Below are 26,677 nucleotides of genomic sequence, written 5' to 3'. Positions count from 1 at the left end.
CGTAGGGATGGGAGCTGTTAGTGTCAGACACGATGGAGAAGTTAGAAAGCAGGGATTATTGATGTCCGCTTCCTATTGGTGTTGTTAGGAGCCATTGAGTTGATTCCTACTCATAGCGACCCTACGTACAACAGAAGGAAGCACTGCCCGGTCCTGCGCCATCCTCACAATCATTGCTATGTTTGAGTCCCCTGTTGCAGCCACTATGTCAGTCCATCTTGTTGAGCATATTTCTCTTTTTTGCTGACCCTCTACTTTACCAGGCATGATAGCCTTCCTTCTCCAGGGACTGGTCCCTCCTGATAACATTTTCAAAGTATGTGATACAAAGTCTCGCCATCCTTGTTCTTAATGAGCATTCTGGCTGTACTTTTTCCAATACAGATTTGTTCCTTCTTCTAGTAGTCCATGATATATTCAATACTCTTAGCCAACACCATGGTTCAAAAGCTTCTTCAGGCTCCCTTATTCATTGTCCAGCTTTCACATGCGTGTGAGGCGATTGAAAACACCAAGGCTTGGGTCAGGTGCACCTTAGCCTTTAAAGTGACATCTTTGCTTTTTAACACTTTAAAGAGATCTTTTGCAGGAACCAGTTCTTGTGCTGATTCTTATTCACAAAATTATTTGTTTAGCGTGTAAGCTCCTTTCTTGGTTCTTCCTCATCTATATGACTTCCCTGGAACTCACCAAGTCGCTCCCTATTTCCTGGACTAGGGTCGAACCCCAGAGACAGGGGATGCGCAAAGCAGAGGGAAGTGAAATAGAAAAGCAAGGTCGGCAGGAGATTTGCAGCCATGTCAGGTCACGCAGTCAGCCATTAGCAGGGTAACCAACCAGTTTAACAAAGACAGAGAACACCCATGTGCTCCTGCCTGTACACACACACTCAGAGCCTGGGAAATGTTCCACTTCTCCAAAGCTTACAGGATGCCAGACACTTGAAATTTTACAGATGTTAAAACAAACTTGAAAGGCCAGAGAACAAAGTAACTTGTATTTTGTTCTTCCTTAATGGAAAACATTTGTTCCTTGGCTTTGCGGGGCGGGGTGGGGCGGGGGGAGAACAATGCGTTTCCAATTTCAAACCATCACCCTCTGTATCAAAAGACACAGTCTGGTGACAACCGGGGGCTATCCTGCTCAAAAAAGGGTTTCTGAATGCAGCAGGTAAAGCTTGAGACCTAAAGCACTGGAGGGATTCCTAAGGAGGGGAGGCAATTACATTTACTCATAGGTATCCTAAAGGAAAGCAGACCTACCCCAACCCAGGGGAAGTGAGGCTGGCCAAAGGCCCCCACCTGCACAGAACACTCCCCAGCAGCTTGCCACTCCCCTTGCAAGTCTGATCATTAGAGTCACTCACAGAACAAACACCCCTGTGGCTAAAAGAGATGTAAAACAGAATTTAACAAGTCTGTCTTGGAAGAAGTACAACCAGAGTGCTCCTTAGAAAAGAGGATGGCAAGGCTTCAACTCATGTACTTTGGACATGTTATCAGGAGGGACCAGTCCCTGGAGAAGGACATCACGCTTGGTTAAGGCAGAGGGTCAGCGAAAAAGAGGACGACCCTCAATGAGATGGACTGACACAGTGGCTGCCACAATGGACTCAAACAGAGCAACGATTGTGAAGATGACGCGGGACCCGGGCAACGTTTCGTTCTGTTGTACACAGGGCTCCTATGAGTAGGAATTGACTCGATGGCACCTAACAACAACAACAGCCAATTCTTTCCATGGTAAAGCTTTATTTCCAGAAGGTCCTTATCAAAACACACACGTCAATACATCAGCATCCTGAAGTGGACGGACTCGTCAGCTTGGATACACTTCACCTCAGAAAACATATCATAGATCCATTGCAAAGGAGGAGACTTGGGAAAGTTTCAGAGCATACATGCTGGGAAACCCCACTTCCTCATCCTCATAGTTCTGTGAGCGGCTTCCAGCCTCCCACTCCTCCCCATAGGAGATGGACTGATCTATCTAATTGGCAGGAGAGCAGAAGTGGAATTGATTGCTAGAACTGCACAACTGTGGCCTGAGTCCCTGTCCTTTTTCCTGATGCAGCATTCGGCTTTTCTCACAGCGGCTAAATGAAGGTCTTCCCTGTGGCCACAGTCACCCCACAGAAGGCGCACAGCTGTTGCCACAGAGTGGAGTCCGACTCATGACGACCCCGTGTGTGTCAGGGTAGAACTGCACTCCTTAGGGGTTTACCTTTTCAGAAGTAGACCATCACCAAGCCTTTCTTCCAAGGCACCTCTGAGCGAACTCAAATCTCCAACCTTTCTGTTACTAGCCAAGTGCTTAACTGTTTGTGCCACACAGGGACTCATAAACCAGTGGCCATCAAATCGACTCTGACCATGGTGGCCCCATGAGTGTCAGAGCAAAAGTGTGCTCCGTAGGGTTTTTGATGGCTGATAAGTAGATCAACAGGCCTTTCTTCTGAGATACCTGTGGGTGGACTCGAACCCTCAGCCTTTCCTCAGGGGGCAGAGTTTAGGGAGCTTCGTCTTTGACTCTATAAACGAGCCACATTTTTGGCTGGTCCCTCTGCCACCAACAAAGCTGGCACTTGGATTCCCATCCATGCCTATATCCTATTTCTCAGCTGGCTCCAGGCTGAGAGGTGAAGAGCAATAGTACTTATGTGGCTTCAATGCCAATGATGGGTCTCCGTGGGCTGCTGCTGGGCGGGGAGCAAGAGCGGCTGAAGAGCCCTGTGAGGGGACCGAATGGGAAGAAAGAAGCTTGAGGCCGCTTTCATGACCTGGTCCAGCCACGGACATGCACTTACTGCTTTGTCTTTCCCAGCTTCCAGCAGAGCGTCCAGGCAGCTAGCTCTGCTCACAGTCAGATCAAAAGTCAGTTTCTCAAGCCAACTGATGGCAGCGGCTATGGATTGCTTGGTCACAGGAGCGGCGTTTTCCCGCCATTTCACAGGCTCTTGAGAAACCCTGAAAGTAATCACATGGGCTGTCACTGGCCAGTGGTCAATGCTACGGGGGATGTCAGCCACCAGCCTCACAGCTATGGGCTACTGTCGCCAGAACTGAGAAAGAAAGAAGCAGCTCCTCCAGCCCTCTGAAAAGTGACCAACAAAAAGAGTGAGCTGTTCTAAGGCACATTTACAAAGCACCCTTACCGTAAGCTGAATGGAAAAACAATTTTTTACGTGAGAAGAAAAACCTCAAAGAGGTAAACATTAACCGCAAGTGTTTTTAAAAGAATGAAGGAAGTTATTTCCATAAGCCGGCAGGTTTATATGTGACTGTCTTCTGTCAATAGTAAATTTATAAGAATGCGGATATAATATGAAGATTTGCAAACTAGCAGTAATTTTATTACTATAAAATTTTATTTCTACTGCTTTCATGACACAGTTTTCACCATCTTGAACAATTCCTACCACTTACTCTCTTTTTTTTTTTTTTTTTTTACCCTCTTAGGATCAGAAGTAGCATGGTTTTGAGCTCATCAGAGCATTATTTTTTAAATCCTGAGAAAATGTGGTCAAACCGTTGAGGCTTAGCAATGACTGGTGGACCCTCCCCACCTCCTCAGTGCCCCATGCCCACTCCACCCTAAAAAGCAGAGACCCGAATGTATTAATCTCTGCGTATAGGACTGCAGATGCAATGAACCTGGTTTGTCCCTGGATCCCACCTTTACAGGCAGAGGCTGTCTGGCGCTTGGGCCAACTCTGCTGAGGCTTCTCTGGGTAGAGAATCTGGCTGAGTAGTACACATCCTGTGGTACACACACCTGCGTGAGCCAGAACCCAACGGGGCTGCCTTGTTGGTCCAGGTCTGGCAGGTCTTCTGCCTCTGACAGGGCCCAGTCTTACCACTTTGCTATGGCTCTCTGTTAGTGGAAAGCATTTCAGCTTTTCTTCCCTGATAGGTTCCCACCTTACGCAGGTCCAGCTTTCACAGGTTTCACAGTATATTAAAGAAATCAAAAGCTTCACAGATTTAACCATTTAACCCTTTCAATAATGGATCTGTGACAGAAATCGGAACCTGATATAATACTATTAGGCAGCATCTCCAAAGATTTCATCTTTTAGCCAAAAACATTTTACTTAAAAAGGAAAAACTCAATGAGATACACGCACCCTCTTAACCAGATGTTTCCCATCAGAAAGGTGCAGCCACTGGTCCAGATGAGGAGTTGGCGCTAAAAGTCCAAATTCTCTTGAATCTGAGAATCCGTAAATAATTGACTGTGAAAACTCTGAAATACAGGAAATCCTGTAAAACCAGCCACCTGCTGTTCTGATTAAAGAGGCCAGTTTATAGGGGAGGTCGACCTGAGTTACAAGTTCAGTCTAGGGGAGGTCGACCGGAATTACAAGTTCAGTCTAGGGGAGGTCGACCTGAGTTACAAGTTCAGTCTAGGGGAGGTCAACTTGAGTTACAGGTTCAGTCTAGGGGAGGTCGACCTGAGTTACAAGTTCAGTCTAGGGGAGGTCGACCGGAATTACAAGTTCAGTCTAGGGGAGGTCGACCTGAGTTACAAGTTCAGTCTAGGGGAGGTCAACTTGAGTTACAGGTTCAGTCTAGGGGAGGTCGACCTGAGTTACAAGTTCAGTCTAGGGGAGGTCAACTTGAGTTACAGGTTCAGTCTAGGGGAGGTCGACCTGAGTTACAAGTTCAGTCTAGGGGAGGTCGACCTGAGTTACAAGTTCAGTCTAGGGGAGGTCGACCTGAGTTACAAGTTCAGTCTAGGGGAGGTCGACCTGAGTTACAAGTTCAGTCTAGGGGAGGTCGACCTGAGTTACAAGTTCAGTCTAGGGGAGGTCGACCTGAGTTACAAGTTCAGTCTAGGGGAGGTCGACCTGAGTTACAAGTTCAGTCTAGGGGAGGTCGACCTGAGTTACAAGTTCAGTCTAGGGGAGGTCGACCTGAGTTACAAGTTCAGTCTAGGGGAGGTCGACCTGAGTTACAAGTTCAGTCTAGGGGAGGTCGACCTGAGTTACAAGTTCAGTCTAGGGGAGGTCGACCTGAGTTACAAGTTCAGTCTAGGGGAGGTCGACCTGAGTTACAAGTTCAGTCTAGGGGAGGTCGACCTGAGTTACAAGTTCAGTCTAGGGGAGGTCGACCTGAGTTACAAGTTCAGTCTAGGGGAGGTCAACTTGAGTTACAGGTTCAGTCTGGAAAGACAGTGACACCTGTGACAAGTCTGAATTCATACCCAAGCTAAAGTCTAAAACGAGCAAAGGGATTCTATGGTCAGTTTATGCCCAGCATCACTCAGGTTCTTATATTTTGCCCTTCTTATGGCTGAACAGGGAGCCCTGGTGGCGAAAGGGTTAAGAGTTTGGCTGCTAACCAAAAGGTCGGCAGTTTAAATCCACCAGCCACTCCTTGGAAACCCTATGGGGCAGTTCTATTTTGTCCTGTAGGGCCACTATGAATCGGAATCGACTCAATGGCAACAGGTTTTTTACCATTGAAGAGAATTGTTTCTAAATCTCTTCTAACTTGAAAATGCCACATGCCAAGCAGATCAAAAGTTGTCTAAGATTTATTCATTGTGGTTTTCCTCCTAGAATTGTACGTTCTAGGGAACAAAAAGATAGTAGCTCCTCCCTCTCCATAGAGCTAACTGTGTTAGCTATGCTATTTAAGTCCAAATACCTTAGTGTGTACACGACTTGTGAAATTTCCCTGAAACATCCACTTCTCACAGGAACTCACCGTATCATGTTGAACTTGCTAATGTGAACCACCTGCTCCTGGAGAACCATTGCCAGAGCCTCTTGGCACAGGTTAAGCTCCTCCTCTAGCATGTTGCCAAAATCCAGCACTATGGTGACGCACTGTTCCAAGATGACGCCAAACACCTGCCGGCTCTGGCTGGTGAGCCAGTCCATCCGCTGCTTGTAGCTCTCTGCCGCTTGCGTTAAACGCTCCACAAGCTGATGGATCAGTTCTGATTTAGCTGTCAACTTAATGAAAATAAAAGTAAGAAATAACAAAACTTTTGCCAAAACAAGCCATCTGAACACAGCGCTGCGGGGAATACCAGACAGCATTTCGCCATGGCCTCTGCTGTCAAGAGTTGAGTGCAAATAAATTTTTTTAATGATCTTCAAGACCCTACATAACCCAGGGGACAGTGTTCCAATCTCTCAACTGAAAAACCTTAGATAATTCTCAGCCGAAGGAAAGACGACAGCGTGATCTATTCAAGAGAGGGTACTCTAAATAAATATGTTTCCAGGTTACATTTTATCTTCATACTTACAGAATTATCTCTATCAGAAAATGCTCAGGGGCACGTTCAAGGAATTAGCAGAAAGTCGATTCTGACTCATCACGACCCTGTAGGACAGAGTAGAACTGCCCCATAGGGTTTCCAAGGAGCGGCTAGTGGATTCTAACTGCCAACCTTTTGGTTCGCAGGCACAGTTCTTAACCACCACGCCACCAGGGCTCCAAGATGAGTAAAGGCAGTTGGAAAAATAAGTCTCACTAAAAAGCTTTGCTAAGCATAACATAACATGTCCGGAACATTTCTGAAGATGCTTCTAAATGTGCCGGCCCATCTGCCTGGCTTCCCAAAAGCCAGGCTGTCACAATTACTCAGTCTCCTGCTCACCGTCTCTGTCCTTGTGGCCTCCGGCTCTCAGGATCCCTATGCCTGACCCATATCTGCCAACAGCACCTCTAGGGGCTGCCCTGGAAGGCGACAGAGACTAGCAGGAAATCTCCTGTGTGCGCCAATCAGCCGTCACTCCCACAGACTACACAAGGCCAGAACTGATTCTTAAAACTCTAACAGCCTTTCAGGGTGTTGGGAGGTAAAAAACATAGAAAAGGCATAAGAAAAAATATTGCCCTATTCTGTGGAGAAATAGATTTTAAAAGAAGATCTAGGAAATTTTTTTTAACTTTGACAACCTCCAGAACACCCCAGATGCCTAAATTGTTGAGAAAAACGTGTTTCTGGAACATATACGTTCACATCTTCATACCTTGGCTCCTGCCATCCCCTCTGCCTTAAGCCCCATTGATTCCCCATCCCCGTGTGACTCCCAAGCTCACTCCTGAAACTCCAGCATCACTTCCCTGCCGCTTTCCACGGCTCATTAGGGCAGAATTTCTCACCTCTCCCAACCTGGCTTTCAGAGCATGTACACCACGTCTCTACGAGGACACCTAAGCCAGTGTGGGACCGTATCCTGGGTGGTGCGGAGTGGTGTAGGATGGTAAACAGATACACGTTTTTAATAGCTACATATTAGTTCTAGTGTGGTTCAGACAAAAAACACACTTAGCACACAAAACTCAAGATTCTATAGATACTATTGCTTAGGACCAGACAAGGTTTAAAAAGTAATATAAATTTTTCAAATATTAGAAAATAGTGGTACAAATATCCATAAAGTGACATGCTGGGCCTGTGTCTTGGTTACCTAGTGCTACTATAACAGAAATACCACAAGTGGGTGGCTTTACCGAACCAAAAACCAAACCCATTGCCGTCAAGTCAATTCCAACTCATAGCGACCCTAGAGAACAGGGTAGAACTGCCCCGTAGGGTTTCCAAGGCTGTAAACCTTTATGGGAAGCAGACTGCCACATCTCTCTCCTACGGAGTGGCTGGTGGGTTCAAAGAGCCGACCTTGTGGTTAGCAGCCAAGTGCTTTAACCACCGCGCCACCAAGGATCCTGGGTAGCTTTAACAGAAATTTATTTTCTCACAGTTTAAAAGGCTAGAAGTCTAAATTCAGAATTCAGAGTGCTGTCTCTAGGGGAAGGCTCTCTCTCTGTCCACTCTGGGAGAAGGTCCTTGTCTCTTTTCAGCTTCTGTTCATTGGCTCCTCGTGATCTTCATGTGGAATGGCAACTATCTTCTCCTATCTCTGTTTCCCTAATCCGCTCCTTTTATATCTCAAAAGAGATTGACTCAATACTCCCCCTACACTAATACTGCCTCATTAACATAACAAAGAAAAGCCATTCCCAAATGGGATTATAACCACAGGTATTAAAAAAAAAAAAATCCCATTGCCATCAAGTTGATTCCAACTCACAGAAACCCTATAGGACAGAGGAGAACTGCCCCATAGGGTTTCCAAGAGCATCTGGTGGATTCGAACTACCACCCTTTTGGTGAGCAGCCAAACTCTTAACCACTGTGCCACCAGGGCTTCACCCACAAGTATGGAGATTCAGATTTACAACACATATTCTGAGGGGACACGATTCAATCCATAACAGTGGGTGTGTCCCCAACAGTCTGTAAGCTCCCAGTGGGTGGGCTGGTGTCCTTCATGCCTGTTTTGCCAGCACGTGCACAGGGCCCGACACGCGGCTGGGGCACAAGAACCACGTGTTGAGTTGTTGGGAGAGAAGGACTCCAGTAAGAAGTGCTGCCCATTTGCGCTCTCCTTCTACCTACAAAGCTGCCCTCGATGCCCAGGGCTTCTGCCAAGGAGCAGCAACTTGCCTTTGGCTTTCAGCTAACCTCCATGTTATTTCTTTTTTCCTTTATTTTCGAGGCAAAACTAAATGTTGATGTGCAAATATTTTCATCTCTGGTCAAGAGCTTCATGCACTAACCTCGATGGGCTAAGTGCTTTCATCCCCAGCTCCTTGGCGGTGATTTTTGTCTCTCTACCGACACGAATTTTTTTTTTTTTTTTACCGACACGAAAGGCCACATGTGGCCAAAGAGAACTGCCGGCTCTGGAAAGGCCTCGGCTCAGCTGCACCGCCCACTACGCAGCACCAGCCTCCACACATAGCCCGCTCCCAGACCTCAGCACCATGTCACAGAGACCTGTCCACAGGAACTCAGACTTACGTTGTACACCCTGCCATCTTCTGCTCGGCAGAACTGCAGAAACAGGCCATCAGCATACCGAGAAGCCACAAGTCTCCCCAGAGAAGTCACGTAGTCTGTATTTCCATGGAGGAAAACAACCGAAAGAGTGCATCAGCAAAGCTGCTTATTTTTATTTCAAAATGCTTTATTCTGGCATCATTCAAATTATATCTCCAGTGACATCAACAACCTGTGATGCTTCATACTCAGCTCTAAATAATGAAGTATTTCCAGTACAACTATTTACGACACGTGTAAGCCATCAGTGCAGGAAAGCGTAGGGAGGAAGAACGAGGTTTGTTTCTTGGTTCTTTTGTCCAGAATGATTAAGGCAGAGTTTAAAAACGCAACATAAAAATTACGTTTAATTTCTAAAAACTTTTATTCATGGCTTAGTTTTCAGAATGTAAGAAATTAAACTTGACTGTTATCTATTATCCTGTCAAGTGGGGGTTCAGGGATAACTGAATAAGCACAACAAGCAAGACTGAGAAGATTCAGACAGAACGTAGGAACCATGAGACCTTCCTCTCACGAGAGTATGTGCCCAGCTGCTCCACACCCATTTACAAGCATTTAGTGAGCACCCACTAGGCACCGTGCTTACAGCATGAGAATACAAAGTTGAAGAAAATATATTTCTATCCCTCCAAGGAACAAACAGAAGGCTACACAGGGGCTCCAAGGACTAAGCATGACTTGGCGGGCAGAAGATGAGGTGAGGCCTCACAGAAGATGCTTTTATGGTTGTTGTTAAGCCCCAAAGGTGGGAGAGAGAAAGGTGGTACTCTTGGTTTGAGTACTTCCTTTCTTCTGCCTTTCTAAGGAGGCAGAATTACAGCCTAGTTTGCAAAGGTAAAGGGACGAGGGTGAATTTTATAGCACCCCCGACCAAGCTTGGCCCCAAATTACCAAGGGTGATAAAATGTAAGCAGTCTTAAAGTCCAACTTTTATAATCATAAAGAGTAAAGAATGGATCCTTGAGTCCCATCAGCAATAACCCCACTCAATAAACCTCTCAAATGCCAAAACCTCTACTATCCCAAGATTTCAACTTCTTAACTAACTCTGATAAAGGAACTTCAAGTCACCAGCAACATTCTCTCTTTCTTTAATAGTTACCTGGAGTCAGCATAGAGGACTGTGTTTGAGAACTGGAGGAGACAAGTCTATGTAAGGCTCTGTAATCTGTACATTCTGAGTTCCACATCCAATAATGGTGGAGAAGATTTTATCAGCTAACCCTCCCGCAGGAAACAATGATAAACTCTGGACAAAATATAAAAAGCAGCTATTTAAAGGCACTGGAGAGCAACCAGAAACCCTGGTGGCATAGTGGTTAAGAACTACAGCTGCTAACCATAAAGGTCGGCAGTTTGAATCCACCAGGCACTCCTTGGAAACCCTATGGGGCAGTTCTACTCTACACTATATGGTCGCTATGAGTTGGAATCGACTAGATGACAATAGTTTTGGTTTGATATGGTGGAGAGCAACCAAGAACAGACAGAAACTAGAGGGGTGTCAATCTTGGAAGAAGGAACCTGACGCTGAAATTTGTGTTTACGTGGCTTTTTGTCCAAGGACATTTCCCATTTCATGTGGTTCGAGGTAACTGGAACGTAAGCAAAAAGTCTTAGTCTTACTTACTTGAGGAGTCAACCGATGGAGCTCAGGGCTTCCAGAATGGCTAGAAAGCGAGGGAAGAAATCCTGAAAAGTCGGAAGCTGAGGAGGGGGAAACCTCAAAACTTGCACATAAACTCTACCAAAATTCTTGACTCACCCCTGATCTACATATGCATGGGAGAGACTTCAGAGGGCCTGGCAGAAAGCTGCCCACTTCAGGGCAGACAGAGTTTGGCGTTTGAGACCAGCCAAGTTAACTGCTTGCTAGAATAAAAATCAGCTCTCCATCTATTAACTGATGGATAAACAAAAAGTGGTCTATCCATACTATGGAATATCATTTATCCATAAAAAGGAATGAAGTATTGATACATCTATAACATAGACCAACCTTGAAACATTACACTAAGTAAAAGAAGCCAATCACTAAAGACCAAATATTGTATGATTCCATTTATATAAAATGTCCAGAAGAGGGAAATCTATAGAGATAGAAAGTAGATTAGTGGTTGCCTAGGGCTAAAGGGGAAAGGGGGCTATCCATGTGACAGCTAAGGGACACAGGGTTTCTTTTTTAGGTGATGGAAATGTTCTAAAGTTGACGTGGTTATGGTTGACCACGTGTGTGGATACACTAAAAACCATTATTTTTTATCCCAACTAACCTTTTTTACGGTAACTTGGTAACAGAGAATGAATACTCCAATTATTGGAAGGACTTTGGGGTCTTGAATCTTGTAGAGTCTCCTCTAGTTAATTTCTCTTTAATGCATAGCTTTCTTAACTTCCCTTTCTCCCCGTTCCCATTTCTGGTAACCACTTTCTTCTTTTGTATCAGTGAATTTACCTATTCTAGACAATTCATGTCAGTGGCAGAGTTTCGTTCTGTTGTGCGTAGGGTCGCTATGAGTCAGAACTGACTCTACAGCCTCTGACAACGACAAAAACCAGATCACCCAGACCATCCGTATTGCTGATATGGGACAAAGCTGCCAACAGAACTTGTGAAGGCTCTGCCAGAGTTTAGTCTGTCAGTGACTCCATACCCTATTGAAAGTTCTGAAAGCACTCTCCATTTCCTGAAAGCACTCTCCCTTCTCTAAAGGACCTCCCTCCTCTTGCTTTTGTTTATGAGCATTAAAAGTCTGATATAACTGAATCAACAGTCTACTATCAAAATGGCACTGGCCCAGGGCTGATGATAACTGCCATTTCTGGAGGACTTAACCACGTGCCAGGCACTATTTTAAGTACAATACTGACTAATTCAATTCTCACAACCACCATTTCAGGTAAGTTCCGTTATCGTCTGTATGTCACACCTGAGAAGAGCTGCAGCACAGAGTGCTGAACAGCTTGCCCATAGTCACCTAGATTGTACACGGAGCCCAGGGACATCAAGTGGTTCAGTGTTTTTGAGAGAAAAGCGCTGAGGGATTTCAACCTGAAGCACCGGGATCTTGTCTACAGTTGCAGAAATTTCTCCCTGCCCCATCTGGTTCAAGAAGTGCGAAATCCCTGGGCTTCTAGCCAGCCTGTGGGACCTGAGGCAGAAACGAGCCCTCTGAAAGGGTACGTTAGAGTAGGGAAGGGGAGGAGGGTAGCTCGAAGAGCTGACGCATCTTGCTGAAGTCACCCTTTTCCTTACACTGGCACGGGACTGTGTTTATTAAGCCTTTCCCACTCGTGACCTTGTTGGTACCTCCCAGCAGACTGGTAAGGCAGACAGAGGAGGGCAGCCCCTCGAGCCCCAGAACAGTACCCTACTGCTTTGCTTTCCCTTCTGCTGCTTCCATAAGGCCGACTGCTGTCCACCTGCCACCCTTCTGTCCCACTTTCTGTCACCCATGTGGATTTGGGGCCAGAGGTTCCCTCCCTCCCAGCCCACCTTTGAGTAGAACATAGTCTCACTAGCTTCCCAGGCATCACTACCTGTGAAAGAGCACACAGCGCAGAGGGGAACAGCTAACAGCTACAGCTGTCCAAGCTGCCAGTCAAGCTAAGGCTGGAAAAACGCCTCCTAGGGAACACAGCAGCTCCCAGGAGAAAGCCGACCAGGATTATTTCTGATGTCCACTCCCATCCTTGGAGTCTGGCGCTCACGGCTGCAGTGCGTTTAGTGGGACCCAAGAGCCCTCTTTACACTTACTGTTTATATTCTTTTCACTCCTTTCCTTAATGTCCAGGTCAAGCCTGGCCTGGGGTCAGGGTTCTTTTAAGCACAGTCCCAGCTTTTTCCGTGAGTCTATTCTAGTCTGTGATATCATCCATTTACTTTTTCATGTAAACATCGACACCGCTCCAAATATTTACACTCTCCTCTTAATCAACCGATTCTTTTAGGGGACAAGGTCATATTCAAATTTTGGGTTCTTTCAACCCCACAAAATTGAAAAATGTAAAGTCTTCCAAAGGGCGCTCACGCTATTGTCATTGTTAAGTGCTGAAAAGCAGTAAATTTGTCTTTTTCTTGTTCCTCATGGTTCCCGCTGACCTGTATCTGACAGCCTGTCGGCTAACACGTGAGGTGACTCACATGCTGCACGGGAAGAAAAATGAGGGAAAGAGAAGCAACAAGCTGGGAAGAAGGGAGAAGGGGGAGACATTCCATCATTTCTCACTGTACATATGCCGGATGGTGCAGGACCGGGCAGTGTTTCCTTCTGCAGTACACAGGGTTGTGACGAGGCGGAACTGACCTCACGGCACCCAACAACAACAACCACATACATAAATTGGTACCTTGATTTTTACGGGCTCCCTCTTGCCTCTGCCCCAGAAAGAAAAGCAGAGTAAGACTGAGGGAAAGCTTGTCCAGCCTTACCCCGTACAAAAGCCTTTCCACCCAGCCTGTTGCTTAGCCCCCGACCTCGGAAGGACACCCCCGCGCTGACCCCAGGGCTGCAGTGGGATTTTAGCACTCCTCTGTGCCCAAACATCAGAATCTCAAGCGTGCCTACACTTGGCCCCCATTCAGCACACCCCTCCTGCCTGCCTCTCTCAGCTCTATACATCTGTGCCCCAAAGAGACTGGCCCCAGGCCCTGTATCTCACTAACACCATGGTCAGCGTGTCACCCAGAAAACCATACTCCCATGCATTTACATATCCCCGTGGGGGACAGTACTGCTGGGAGTTGAGAACCCACATTCTAACCAGCACATTTAGAAAGACATTCGACTATGACAGAAAGGCAGGTAACAACAGGAAAATAGCACGTTCTCCCTGAAACCACACACAGATACTGTCTTCGTCGATGGCCTCCAGAAGAGGTTTGTACATCCCAAGGAATAAGCAAGACATCTGCTGGGGTATGGATAAATATAAATAATTTCTATTTTTTATTATAATTTTATTTTATCTTAAAAGAAAGAAGGAAATTAAGCATCACTAGTACTAAAAAAAAAAAAAATCCATTGCCATTGAGTCAATTTCAACTATAAAGACCCTATAGGACAGAGCAGAACTGCCCCATAGGGTTTTCAAGGAGTGGCTGATGGATTTGAAGTGCCAACCTTTTGGTTAGCAGCTAAGCTCTTATCCACTGCGCTACCAGGAATTAGCAATATGTAGATTGACGATTGTACATTTCTGCAACACAAATAAATATACATATATTGGGGCACAGGATCAAAACAAGACTAGACAGCTGTGGTTTGGGGGGGCTTCAGAATTAACACTGCCCGCTCAAAGGCTAAAGCATAAGGCGTCACTGGACTTGCCAGCCAACGCTGTTTGCAAGTACTTTACCTTCACAGTGTGGGAATCCAATTTGTGATAAAATCTGTTTCAAGGTCAGCTTGTTGCTCTTAAGCCCATGCAGTTGAAGCCACTTCTCTGATGAGATGAGGCTCTGCCCTGTCACATCTGTTTTGGTGTTCCTCATTCCCTCCTGCTTCTGTGGCTGCTGCTCAGAGATGGTGGAAAGTAAGCCTGATGTCTCCATCTCAGGCTGAGGCTTTAAATCATACAAACTTCCTGTAAAGGCAATTGTCACACTCAAACTTCATGGAAGTTTGGGAACAATCCAACATCAACAGAACCAACCAACCAACCAACCAAACAAACCCATTGCCATGGAGTGGATTCCAACTCATAGTGACCCTATAGGACAGAGCAGAACTGCCCCATAGGGTTTCCACAAGCAGCTGGTGGATTTGAACTGCCGACCTTTTGCTTAGCAGCTGAACACTTAACCACTGCACCACCAGGGCTCCAACAGAGGTCTGGTTTAACATAAATTATAGTACATCCATGCAGTTGAGTTCCAGGTACCAGTTAAAAATTACAGACGTGTATCTGTTAGCAAAGAAGATGTCCACATAAATTGCTAAGAAGTAACCGTAAGATTCAGTGTCCATACGTGTACACATATATACAAGGAAGTCATCTGGAAAGATATACGCCAAGAGGTGGCATTATGTGTGCTTTTTGCCCTTTCTTAGATTGTTTAAATTTTTGCAGTATTTGAGCATTTCTAGAACAGGATTTACTTCTATAATCAGAAAATTCACAGCTCTTCCATTTTGGAAAACCAGCATTCTACCCTGACCCTTCACTACACATCAGTATTTCAATTACAATCACACCTGACATTTTGTTTCCAAAGCATACAAAGAAGATAAAACCCTGAGAGGAAATACACCTGTCCTACAGGTAGAGTGGCTAAGTGGAAGCTAGTGGCAGACTGGGAACCAGATCACAGTTCAGTCCAACTGGAAGACATGGGCTCACCTTCTGAATGGTTATCCTCTGGGACTTTACTCTAAAATTGAGCTTAAACATCCTGGCTCATGTAGCCAGCTGTTCTGGGATCAAATGGCTCAACCCAATATGCAATATATTAAACTTACCTAGGCCCACCTGACTGTAGCTTAGCTAGTGTACACAAGAGGAAAGGGGAAGCCAAACATAAGGCAATCCTAACCCACTCGCTATAACTGGGTAAGGCCTGGTAACTTGGGGGAAAAAGTAGGAAGTTCTGCTGACCTCTGTATCCAGAGTTGGCAACGCACATAAATTTGTTCCGTGGAATGCGAAACTTTTCAAAAATGAAAATGCTCTCTTTTTTCCCGTTTCTAAAACTATAACTGACTTCCCTGAAACCCTCGGTGTTATGACATGAAAATTCAAACAGAAAAATCACTTGGACCCAAGCCAGGACAGTTTTATAATAAGTTAGAATTATTATTATCAGCAAACACTTATTTAACTATATGTATGTATGTGTAACTTAAACATAATACGTACTAACTCCTTTAATCCTTATAATAACTTATGAAGTAGGTACTGCTATTATTCCCATTTTACAAATGAGGAAACCCAGATAGGAAGGGATTAACTAACTTGCCCCTGTTCTCAGGGCGAGGTGTGGCTGAGATTCTAACACAAGTTGTCTGGCTCCAGAGTCGGTGTTCCGTGGCCTTTATTATAACAGAAACAACTGCAGACTCTCTCCTTTGTTGGCCAGGCAGTGGGCTGAGCCCTTTGCATGTACGATCTCACTAGCTTTTCAAAACCTTATCAGTTACACACCATTAATGCCTCACTCACATTCAAAGAACCAGAAGGGCAGCGTAGAGAATTTAAGGAACTTGCTCCCACAGCCAGTAAGTGGCAGAAGCAGGAGTCAAAGCCATTTCTTACCCTCCCTGCCACTGTTATTAACTAACCTCCTCCAGCGTAGTCCTTTGGTACAAGTCTACAGACTGCATTATAATAGGACAGGATTACATTAGGGCTCCTGGGTCCTCCTTGAAGACAAAGAGCACTAACCTTTACTCTCAGAACTCAGGTTCAATAAGTGTCCTGGCCCATCATTTTCAAGTTTTTAAAGATAATGATCCTGGCTTAACATAGTTCATAAAGAAAACGTTCTACATCCTACTTTGGTGAGTAGCATCTGGGGTCTTAAAAGCTTGCAAGCAGCCACCTAACATACATCTATCTGTCCCATCACGTTCAGAGCAAAGAAGAACGAAGAAAAACGAAGAATTAAGGAAAATATCAGTCCAAAGGACTAATGGACCACACGAACCACAGTTCCCACCAGTCTGAGCCCTGAAGAACTAGATGGTGCCCAGCTACCACCACCAACTGCTCTGACAGGGATCACAATAGAGGGTTCCAGACAGAGCAGGAGAAAAACATAAAACAAAATTCACAAAAAAGACCAGACTTACTGGTCTATAGAGAGACTGGAGGAACCCCTGATAGTATGGCCCCTGGAACACCCTGCTAACTCAGAACTGGAGCCTCCAAAGTCCACCTTTCATCCAAAGATTACAAAGGTCTATAAAACAAACAGTAACATGTGAGGAACTGCTTCTTAGCTCAATCAAGTATATGAGGCTAAATGGGCAACTTTTGCCCAAAAGCAAGATGAGAAGGCAGGAAGGGGCAGGAAAACTGGATGGATATGGGGAACCTGAGGTGGAAAGGGGAAGAGTGCTGTCACATTGTGGGGATTGCAATCAATGTCACAAAACAATTTGTGTATAAATTTTTGAATAAGGAACTAATTTGTGCTGTAAACTTCCATCTAAAACACACATACACACAAAAGATAATGACCCCATGTCCTGTGCTGCTGGCGTCTGCCCAGGCTGAGCACCCAGAAGGTGCTCTGTGGCTGTCCTGGGGCAAGAGCCTTGTGGCAGTGCTCCTGCCCTCAGAGATGGCCCTGTGTGTGTGGAGGCTGAGGAGCAATGCATGTTCAGCCTAAACATCTCACAAATGTCTACCTGCTTTATTATCAATACACGAAACTTCCTACAGCCTTGCTGGTTGCTGAGAAAGCAGTCTGGGCTATGCGGTGACAGACATCCTGTGATTCCTCTGAGTTTTGAATAATCACTGTCCCAGGAAGAATGGCAGGTGGGGTGCAGCTAAGTGATACGTCCTGAGGCAACGCTCCCCCAGATGTCCTTAGATCCCTGCACACCACCATTCTGCCCGTCAGGGGCAAGACCACTCTAGAGACTCAAATAATGTGAGCAGAGGCAGAAAGGTTGACATGGATGCTTTCAATCATGAGGGAGATTTCCTACAGAAGGAGTGCTTTAAGGGGATGGTCACTGCTGAGAAGAGACATACTGCGAGTTCCCAAGAAGATGAAAGGAAAAAACAAACCTACCAAGTGGAAACTGAAACTACTAAGTTTTGTGAAAAGAGCAGGAGAAAACAGGGCTCATCTTCGGTGATATGAAGTGAAAACCACATGCTTGTGAAAGAATGGGAGGGAGCCCGAGGCTTTCCAGCACAGAAAGTGGTAGAAACCTTCAATCCAAGCAGATCACTTTTGCTTTCAGGCTATTCATATTTATCATTATCTCTTAGAAATAAATTTCTCCTGGTTCTTGTATTACAAAGCCCAAATGGGCTTCATCACCGTATTCCTGTCACCCTGTGGTACAGACAGAGTCCCTGGGTGGTACAAATGGCTAACACGCTGTGCTGCTAAAAGAAAAGGTTGGCGGTCAGAATCCACCCAGAGGCACCTCGGAAGAAAGGCCTGGCAATCTACTTTCCCCCACTTCGGAAGCCCCTAGGGAGCACAGCTGTCCTCTGACACACACGGGTCGCCATGAGTCCGGGTCGACTGGGCGACAGCCGCTGGTGTAGCCGGAACCAGGGAGGCCAGTTCTCACCAGAGAGGCTGAGTCCGGCTGGGAGCGAGGTGCGGTGGAAGGAGCGCTGGGGCAGGGGTTCGGACACGTCGCTCCTGGCCTGACCCTAGTCCCAAACAGTGGTGTCAGTCTGGGCAAGTCGCTGGGCTTCTCCGGGTGCGTGCCCGCAGCTCGGGATGTCACCAGATGCCACCACGGCGCGCCCGAAACCTCAGGGCTCTTTTGGAGGGAAGCCGTCGGGCGGAAGACAAGACCCTCCGCGGTCAGCAGCGCCCGCCCCGCCTCCGGGGGTCCCCCGACGCGAGAGGGAGGGCGACGTCAGTCAGCATCCGGCTGGTTGATGAAGCACCGGCTCCAGCGGCCACGGGCCCGCCTCGGCGCCATTCCGCTGCTCTGCGATCCGCGCGGTCTGCGCGGCCTGTTGACAGCGGTGACCACGCGGTTGCTAGGCGATGGCCAATCAGAGCGCGGCTCCGCACCCGGCCCCGCCCACGGAGTGCGCGGGCCTAGGAGCAGAGCGCAGACGGTGGGGCGGGGCTGGGCGGGGCCGTGAGGGGCGGGGGCCGTGAGGGGCGGGCCCGGAAGGGGTGGGCCCGTGAGGGGCGGGGCCGGAAGGGGCTTCATTTTAACCCTCAGGGAGAGCCATGTGGTGTCTGCTTCCTTAAAGATGGCTGTTGTTAGGTGCCCTTCAGTCACTTCCCTCATAGTGACCCTACGCACAGCAGAACCAAACACTGCCCGGTCCTGTGCCATCCTAACAATCCTCGTTATGCTCCGGCCCATTGTTGCAGCCACTGTGTCAGTCATCTCCTCGAGGGCCTTTCTCTTTTTCGCTGGTCTTCTACCTTACCACGCGTGATGTCCTTCTTCTGGGACTGATCCCTCCTGATAAAATGTCCAAAGCATGTGAGAAATGTCGCCATCTTCTCTTCTAATGAGCATTCTGGATGTACGGCTTCCAAGACAGATTTGTTTGTTCTTTTGACAGTCCATGGTGTATATTCAGTATGCTTCGCCAATGCCACAGCTCATTGGAGTCAACTCTTCCTCAGTATTCCTTCTTCACTGTCCAGCTTTCACATGCATGTGAGGCCATTGAAAACACCATAGCTTGGGTCAGGTGCACCTCAGTCCTTAAAGAGACCTCTTTGCTTTTTAACACTTTAGAGAGGTCTTTTGCAGCACATTTGCCCAACGCAATAAGTCATTTCGTTTCTTGACTGCTGCTTCCATGGGTGTTGATTGTAGAACAAAGTAAAATGAAATCCTTGACAATTTTAATCTTTTCTCCGTTTGTCATTATGTTGCTTATTGGCCCAGTTGCGAGGATTTCTGCTTTCTTTACGTTAAGATATAATCCGTACTGAAGGCTGTAATCTGATATTCATCAATGAGTGCTTCAAGTCCTCTTCACTTTCAGCAACCAAAGCTGTGTCATCTGCATATTGCGTGCAGGTTGTTAACGACTCTTCCTCCAATCCTGATGCCCCTTCTTCATATAGTCCAGCTTCTCAGAGCATTTGCTCAGCATACAGATTGACTCAGCATAGTGAAACGATACAACCCTGATGCACACCTTTCCTGACTTTAAACCATGCAGTGTTTCCTTGTTCTGTCTGAACATCTGCTTCTTGGTCTATGTACAGGTTCCTCGTGAGCACAATTAAGTGTTCTGGAATTCCTATTCTTTTCAATATTATCCATAATTTGTTATAATCCACGCAGTGAAATGTCTTTGCATAGGCAATAAAACACAGGTAAACATCTTTCTGGTATTCTCTGCTTTTAGCCAAGATTCAGCTGACATCAGCAATGATATCCCTGGTTCCACATCCTCTTCTGAATCTGGCTTGAATTTCTGGCAGCTCCCTGTCCATGTACTGCTACAACCACTTTTGAATGATCTTCAGCAGAATTTTACTTACATGTGATATTAATGATATTGTTCGATAATTTCCAAATTCTTTTGGATCACCTTTTTTTGGAATGGGAACAAATATAGATCCCTTCCAGTCAGTTGGCCAGGTAGCTATCTTCCAAATTTCTTGGCATAGACCAGTGAGCACTTCCAGCACTACATCCTTTTGTTGAAACATCTCTACTGGTATTCTGTCAGTTCCTGGAGCCTTGTTTTTCACCAATGCCTTCAGTGCAGCTTGGGCTTCTTCCTTCAGTACCATCGGTTCCTGATCACATGCTACCTCCTGAAACAGCCGAAAGTCAACCAATTCTTTCTGGTACAGTGACTGTGTATTTCTTCCATCTTCTTTTGCTACTTCCTGTATCGTTTAATATTTTCCCCATAGAATCCTTCAGTATTGCAGCTCAAGGCTTGAATTTTTCCTTCAATTTTTTCAGCTTGGGAAATGCTGAGCGTGTTCCTCCGTTTTGGTGTTCTAACGCCAGGTCTTTGCACATGTCATTATAATACCTTGTCTTCTCAAGTCACCCTTTGAAATCCTGTGGTTAGCTCTTTTACTTCATTTCTTCCTTTCACTTTAGCTACTCTGTGTTCAACAGCAAGTTTCAGAGTTTCTTCTGACATTCATTTTGGTCCTTTCTTTCTTGTCTTTTTAATGGCCTCTTGCTTTCTTCATGTATGATGTCCTCAATGTCATCCCACAATTGGTCTGGTCTTCTGTTATTAGTGTTTAATGAAGCAAATCTACTCTTGACGTGGTCTGTAAGTTCAGGTGGAATATATTCAAGGTCATACTTTGGCTCTCTCATGAACTTGTTATAATTTTCTTCAACTTGAACTTCCATATGAGCAGTTGATGGTCTGCTCCACAGTCAGCCTCTGGCCTTGTTCTGACTGATGATATTGAGCTTTTCCATCGTCTCTTTCCATAGATGTAGTCTATTTGATTCCTGTGTATTCCATCTGGCGAGGTCTACATGTACAGTCACCGTTTATGTGGTTGAAAAAAGATATTTGCAAGATAAAGTCGTTGATGTTGCAAAATTAGATCATGCAATATCCGGCATGGTTTCTTTGTTTCCAACTTTCACATTTCCAATCACCAGTAATTATCAATGCATCTCAATTGCGTGTTTGATCAATTTTAGACTGCAGAAGTTGGTAAAAATCTTCAATTTCCTTATCTTTGACATTAGTGGTTGGTGCATAAATTTGAGTAATAGTCATATTAGTTGGTCTTCCCGGTAGGCATATGGTTATTATCCTATTACTGACAGTGTTGTACTTCAGGAGAGATCTTGAAATGTTCTTTTTGATGACGAATGTGATGCCGTTCCTCTTCAATCTGTCATTACTGGCATAGAATATCATATGACTATTCAGCTGACAGCACTGGGTTTTCTGGGTTATTCAGTTAAGGAAACCCTGGTGCCGTAGTGGTTAAGTATTACACCTGTTAACCAAAGGGTGGGCAGTTCAAATCCACCAAGCACTCCTTGGAAACTCTATGGGGCCGTTCTACTCTGTCCTATAGGGTGGTTATGAGTTGGAATTGACGCAGTGGCAATGGGTTTGGGTTTTGTTTTTTTTTTTTTTGGTATCCAATTAAAAATGGCCAATATCCATCCATTTCAGGTCACTAATGCCTGGGATATGGATGTTTATGTATTTCATTTTTGATGACTCCCAATTTTCCTAGGTTCATACTTCGTACATTTCACATTTTGGTTATTAATGGATGTTTGCAGCTGTTTCTTCTCATTTTGAGTCATGCCACCTCAGCAAATGAAGGTCCTGAAAACTTGACTCCAACCACGTCATTAAGGTCGACTTTAAGGAAGCAGCTCTTCCACAGTCGTATTTTGAGTTCCTGCCAACCTAAGAGGCTCATCTTCCAACACTACATCAGACAAGTTTTTCTAGCGAATTTTTTCAGATATAGACTGCCAGTTCCTTCTTCCTAGTCTGTCTTAGTCTGGAAGCTCAGCTGAAACCTGTCTACTGTGTATGATCCTGATGGTATTTGAAATACCGGTGGCATAGCTTCCAACATCACAGCAACATGCAAGGTACCATAGTATGACAAACTGACAGACATGTCCTTAAAGATTACAGCCTTGGAAGCCCTATAGGGCAGTTCTACTCCATCCTGTGAGGTTGCTAAGATTTGGAATTGACTCTACAACAGTGAGTTTAATTTGGTATTTTAATTTTTACCTTCTCAAGTAAACAAATGGCTCAAATATGTGCCAGTGATTTTTTAGTTACTAGGAAATAAATTGTGCTTATGAAAAGCATCTTTAAATCCTTAAGATCCCACAGACAAATATAGTTTCAGTATTTTTTGTTATTAGGTACAATTGAGTTGATTCCGACTCATAGCCACCCTAGGTACAACAAAACAAAGCACTGCCAAAAATCCTGCACCATCCTCACAATCATTGCTATGTTTAAGTCCATTGTTGCAGCCACTGTGTCAATTCATCTCGTTGAGGGTCTTCCTCTTTTTCACTGACCCTCTACCAAGTATGATGTCCTTCTCCAGGGACTGGTCCCTCCTGATAGCATGTCCAAAGTTCTTCAGACCAAATCTCCCCATACTCACTTCTAAGGAGCATTCTGGCTGTACATCTTCCAAGACAGATTTGCTCATCCTTCTGGTAGTCCATGTTTTAGTTTATTGTTTTAGTATATTGGGACATTAAATTGTGTTTCAAATTTTAAAACTGTAGAAGTAACAAGATCATTTGTAGATTCTTTAGTCAAAGATCTAATAAAACATAATAACATTAGAATTCGATAATTCTATCTCCAACAGGAAATTTTACTTCATCTAGAGGAGATGATATTTCCTACTTTTTGCTTTTAGAACTTGAAAATGTCTTGAAAGGTTTGATCCCAGATCACAAGTCATTCCCTAAAGTTCTCGGATCCCCAGCAATGACACCTGCCAACACAACCACCGAAAACAAATAAAACTCGACGGCATCGAGACTTCTGTTCGAAAAGGGAGTGGTACGCCAGCTGCACCTGCATTGGACAATGCCACATTTATCCCTGTTGTCCACACCCCGCCAGAATAATACTCCCCGGTCACGCGGCTGAGATAGAGCCCAGAGCGTCCACCACACAGCCAAACACACCACCTCACAGAGTCGCCCTGGGCACCCTGTCCCACCTTCACCCACGCGTTCTGCCCTCGCTGGGTACTTGCCTCTTACAAGCAAGTAACTGCAGATGACTCTATGTTTCTTTCAAATTTGTTTAGGTGCCTATATGCATAAATCCTCACAAAAATGTTCAACGTTAGTTCTTTAAGTTGTAGAAAGATAAGCATGAAGAGTTGTTTTTACTTTTTTGGGGGGTTATACATATATATATATATACACATATATATATTTCGAAGTAACATGTAGCTGACATGGACTGTTTGCCTCACTTTTGTGGAGAGACCAGGAGTGAGCATGAGAATATCAGCACAGTTGTGATACACCATTATGCTGGACTTTAACAAGTTTGCTTTGTATTTGCCTTTTACAGATAATTTGTGTAATACCTTCAGCCTGAGTACTTGACATTTATCATGTCCTGTCCACCCTTACATGAGGCAATGTTTACCCGCCTGAGTTCACTATTCGTGGCCCAGATCACACTTTCAGCCTCTCTGCTCACTGCTCCGATGCACACCCTCCAGGAGCAGTTGGATTAACCTGGCCCCTGCCCTTGAGATGCCTTTGCTCAGGCCAGGCCTTGGCCTGGATTGCCGCAGCTCAGGAACCTTAACCCTCCAGTCCTTCAAGGTCAGTGTGAGCCCTTGTCCACAAAGCCTTCCCTTGTCATCACTTGCCACACCACACCCTTGCAACCGTGCACATCCCCGTGGCAGTCCTTGCGTTGTTATTTGACTTTTGTGCTGCTTACTTAACTTGTCGGGTAGGATGGTGGTAGTGTTTTTTTTTTCTCTTTACGTAAGTCTATCACTGGCCCTCCTTGGGCTTCTCACCATTATTAGAACCTTTGGGAGACAAGCAGAGGGAGTAATAAATGAAATGGAGAGAAGAAAATTAACTTTCTTAAGCCCACTGCAAAAACTGGAAGAAGAAAAGGACCGCCTGGGTGGAACACATGGTTAACATGCTGCTAACCAAGGGGTTGGAGGTTCAAGTCCACCCACAGGCATCTCAGAAGAAAGGCCTGGCAATCTCATTCTGAGAAATCAGTCATGGAAAACCCTGTACAGCACACCTGTACTCTCATAGACATGGAGTTACTATGAGTCGGAATCGACTGCGCAGCAGCTGTTAAACCCGTCACCATGGAGTCGATTCCCAGTCATAACAACCATATAGGACAGGGTAGTAGAATTGCCCCCATAGGGTTTCCAAGGCTGTAATCTTTACAGAAACAGACAGCCACATCTTTCTCCCTCGGAGCTGCAGGAGGGTTCGAAATGCTGACTTTTTGGTTAGCAGCTGAACACTTAACCACTGCTCCACCAAGGCGCCTATGACAACTGGTACCAGTACTAACTCAAGGGAGTTGAATGTGTGTATGAGAAAAGGCTTGTCTGAGGTGGAATTAACACGCACAGGTGCTCCCTCTGAAGATGAAGGAGGAAAATGGGGATGGGGGCAACCGAGTCAGGCAGCAGCTGGCGTTGACCCTTTGTTGGCACCATTGGTCCAGGGGGTTTGACTGTTAGGGGCTGCCCTGGGAAAGGTGGGTGCAGTAGGGGAGGGTGGAGCCCAGACAGGCATTTGTATATGTTGTAATGCCCTCGAGTTCAGTGTTTATCTGGGGAGCGAATGCAGGCCTGTGGCCCACAATCTGACACCTTTTATGAGCTGCAGACCACTGTTGGACACAACTATTCCACACCCAACAAGCACTCCGTTCAGATCCACCAGGCTGAATCAATAGTTAAAAAAAAATAGCTTGAATTTATTGAATGCCAATTTTCTGAGAACTTTCAATACGTCACCTCATTTAATCCTTACAAAAGCCATTTGAGGGAGGTGTGCAATTATCTCTCGTTTTACAGGTAAAGACGCTGAGACATAAGATGAAGCAACTTCTCCAAGGCCACTCTGCTGGTAAGTGGTAGCTCCTGAATTTGAACCCAGGCATCCTGCCCTCTTAGCTACACGCTGCCCTGGCCGATTGTTGGTGTCAGTTGTCCCCAGAAAGCATGTTTTACCATCTTAGTTGTACAGTGCTCATACAGAGCCTTAGACATTCAGGCCATAATGAAGACTTCACCGGGCTTAAATGGGTTTTTGAGAAATCACATTTCTGTTTTAGATGACATTTTCTAATCACCCTCCCCTCCCGCCACGTCTTCTTACCCAACACCTTTACAATGTGGCACAGTTCTTGAATGAGCTGGGTACCTCACAGTGTACTACCATATTCTAAGAACTAAATTACAAAGCAACTTGGCAATAATATTTTACATAAACAAAAAGTTCCAAACACTTGGAAATTTTAATTCACTCCTCGAAATAGAAAGATCAAATATCATAGCAATAATTACAGATTATTTTAAAAATAAAAATGGTACTTAGGAAAACAACTGGGATGCAGTCAGAACTGTACTCAGTGGTAACTCATAGCTTTAACTGTTTTCATATTTCAAAAAATAAAAAAGTAAAAGAAGCATTTAAATTAAGAATTTAGAAAAAGAACAAAACAAAATCAATGAGGGCAAGAGAAAGGAAAACTGTAAGCAGAAATAAATGAATAATATATTCTAAATTAAAATTTTCTATGCGTTGATTTCTAATTTAACAATTGCTAATTTATTAATAAATTTCTGAATTAATACATATATGCAGCCCTCCATCCAGCTCGTCTTTGGAGGTTTCCCACTCTGGGTGGTGGCAGCAGTGACAGGGGAAACAGAATCTGCCGTGACCTGAGTATGTGATTAAAAAGTAAACGGTTGCCGTTAAGTCAATTCCAACTCATGGCGACTCCATTTGTGCCCTTTGGCCTGCCCAAGGTGCTTGTCCAGAAAGCAAGAGAAGAAGCAAGCATCAGGGGAAGCCATGCCCAGGGGCCCATCACTGAAAAAAATCCCTCCCTGCCATCCAACCCAGGTTTGGATAACAGAAGTAGAATTTCAGCCAGAATGACAGAAACCTTTGTATTTACTGTTCCGACTTCATGCAATGCTTGTCCCCAGACAGGAACATGACACGCTCGCTCCCTCACCTCCTTCATGTCTTTTCTCGAACATCACCTTCTCCCTAGGGCCTTCCGTCACCAGGACACAGAAAATCACAGCCAACCCCTTCTTTCTCTCCGAACTCTGTCCACCTTCCCTGCCTTACTTTTCTTCACAGCATACATGACCATCTAACTTCTATAACATTATTAGCTTTGTTTATTATCTCCCTTCCTTCTGGGGTGTGAGCTCTTAGAGAGCAGGGACTCTTATCTATTTTGTTCAGTGCATCTTTGCAGGACCTAGAACAGTGTCTGGCCCTCAAGAGGTCCTCAGTGCATTTTCATGGAATGAATAAAGGTGGGAGGAACCGAAACCCGTTAGCTTTCTTTTTAAAGCATGTTACAATAGGGTATCCATTTCATCAGACTAATTATGCTAACTCTTTTGCTTTTTCCAGATAAGCCAGATTAAAGACTGGTCTTC

General features: G+C 45.3%; 1 protein-coding gene across 1 annotated transcript in view; it reads right to left on the bottom strand.

The window, feature by feature from the left end:
• VWA3B (von Willebrand factor A domain containing 3B) overlaps positions 1–18,477 on the bottom strand; it is a 224,503-nt gene extending 206,026 nt beyond the window's left edge. Inside the window, 5 exon segments of the mRNA XM_064269063.1 lie at positions 2,807–2,966; positions 5,712–5,962; positions 8,827–8,921; positions 14,227–14,454; positions 18,126–18,477. Of these exon segments, the coding sequence (XP_064125133.1) occupies positions 2,807–2,966; positions 5,712–5,962; positions 8,827–8,921; positions 14,227–14,422 (702 nt within the window). The 5' untranslated portion in view covers positions 14,423–14,454; positions 18,126–18,477.
• Positions 18,478–26,677: the final 8,200 nt, after the last annotated feature.

This window comes from Loxodonta africana, chromosome 15 (assembly GCF_030014295.1).
Source record: "Loxodonta africana isolate mLoxAfr1 chromosome 15, mLoxAfr1.hap2, whole genome shotgun sequence".
Taxonomy (NCBI): domain Eukaryota; kingdom Metazoa; phylum Chordata; class Mammalia; order Proboscidea; family Elephantidae; genus Loxodonta; species Loxodonta africana.
The sequence above is the reverse complement of the archived record's forward strand: the minus strand, read 5'-3'. Positions and strand labels throughout refer to the sequence as shown.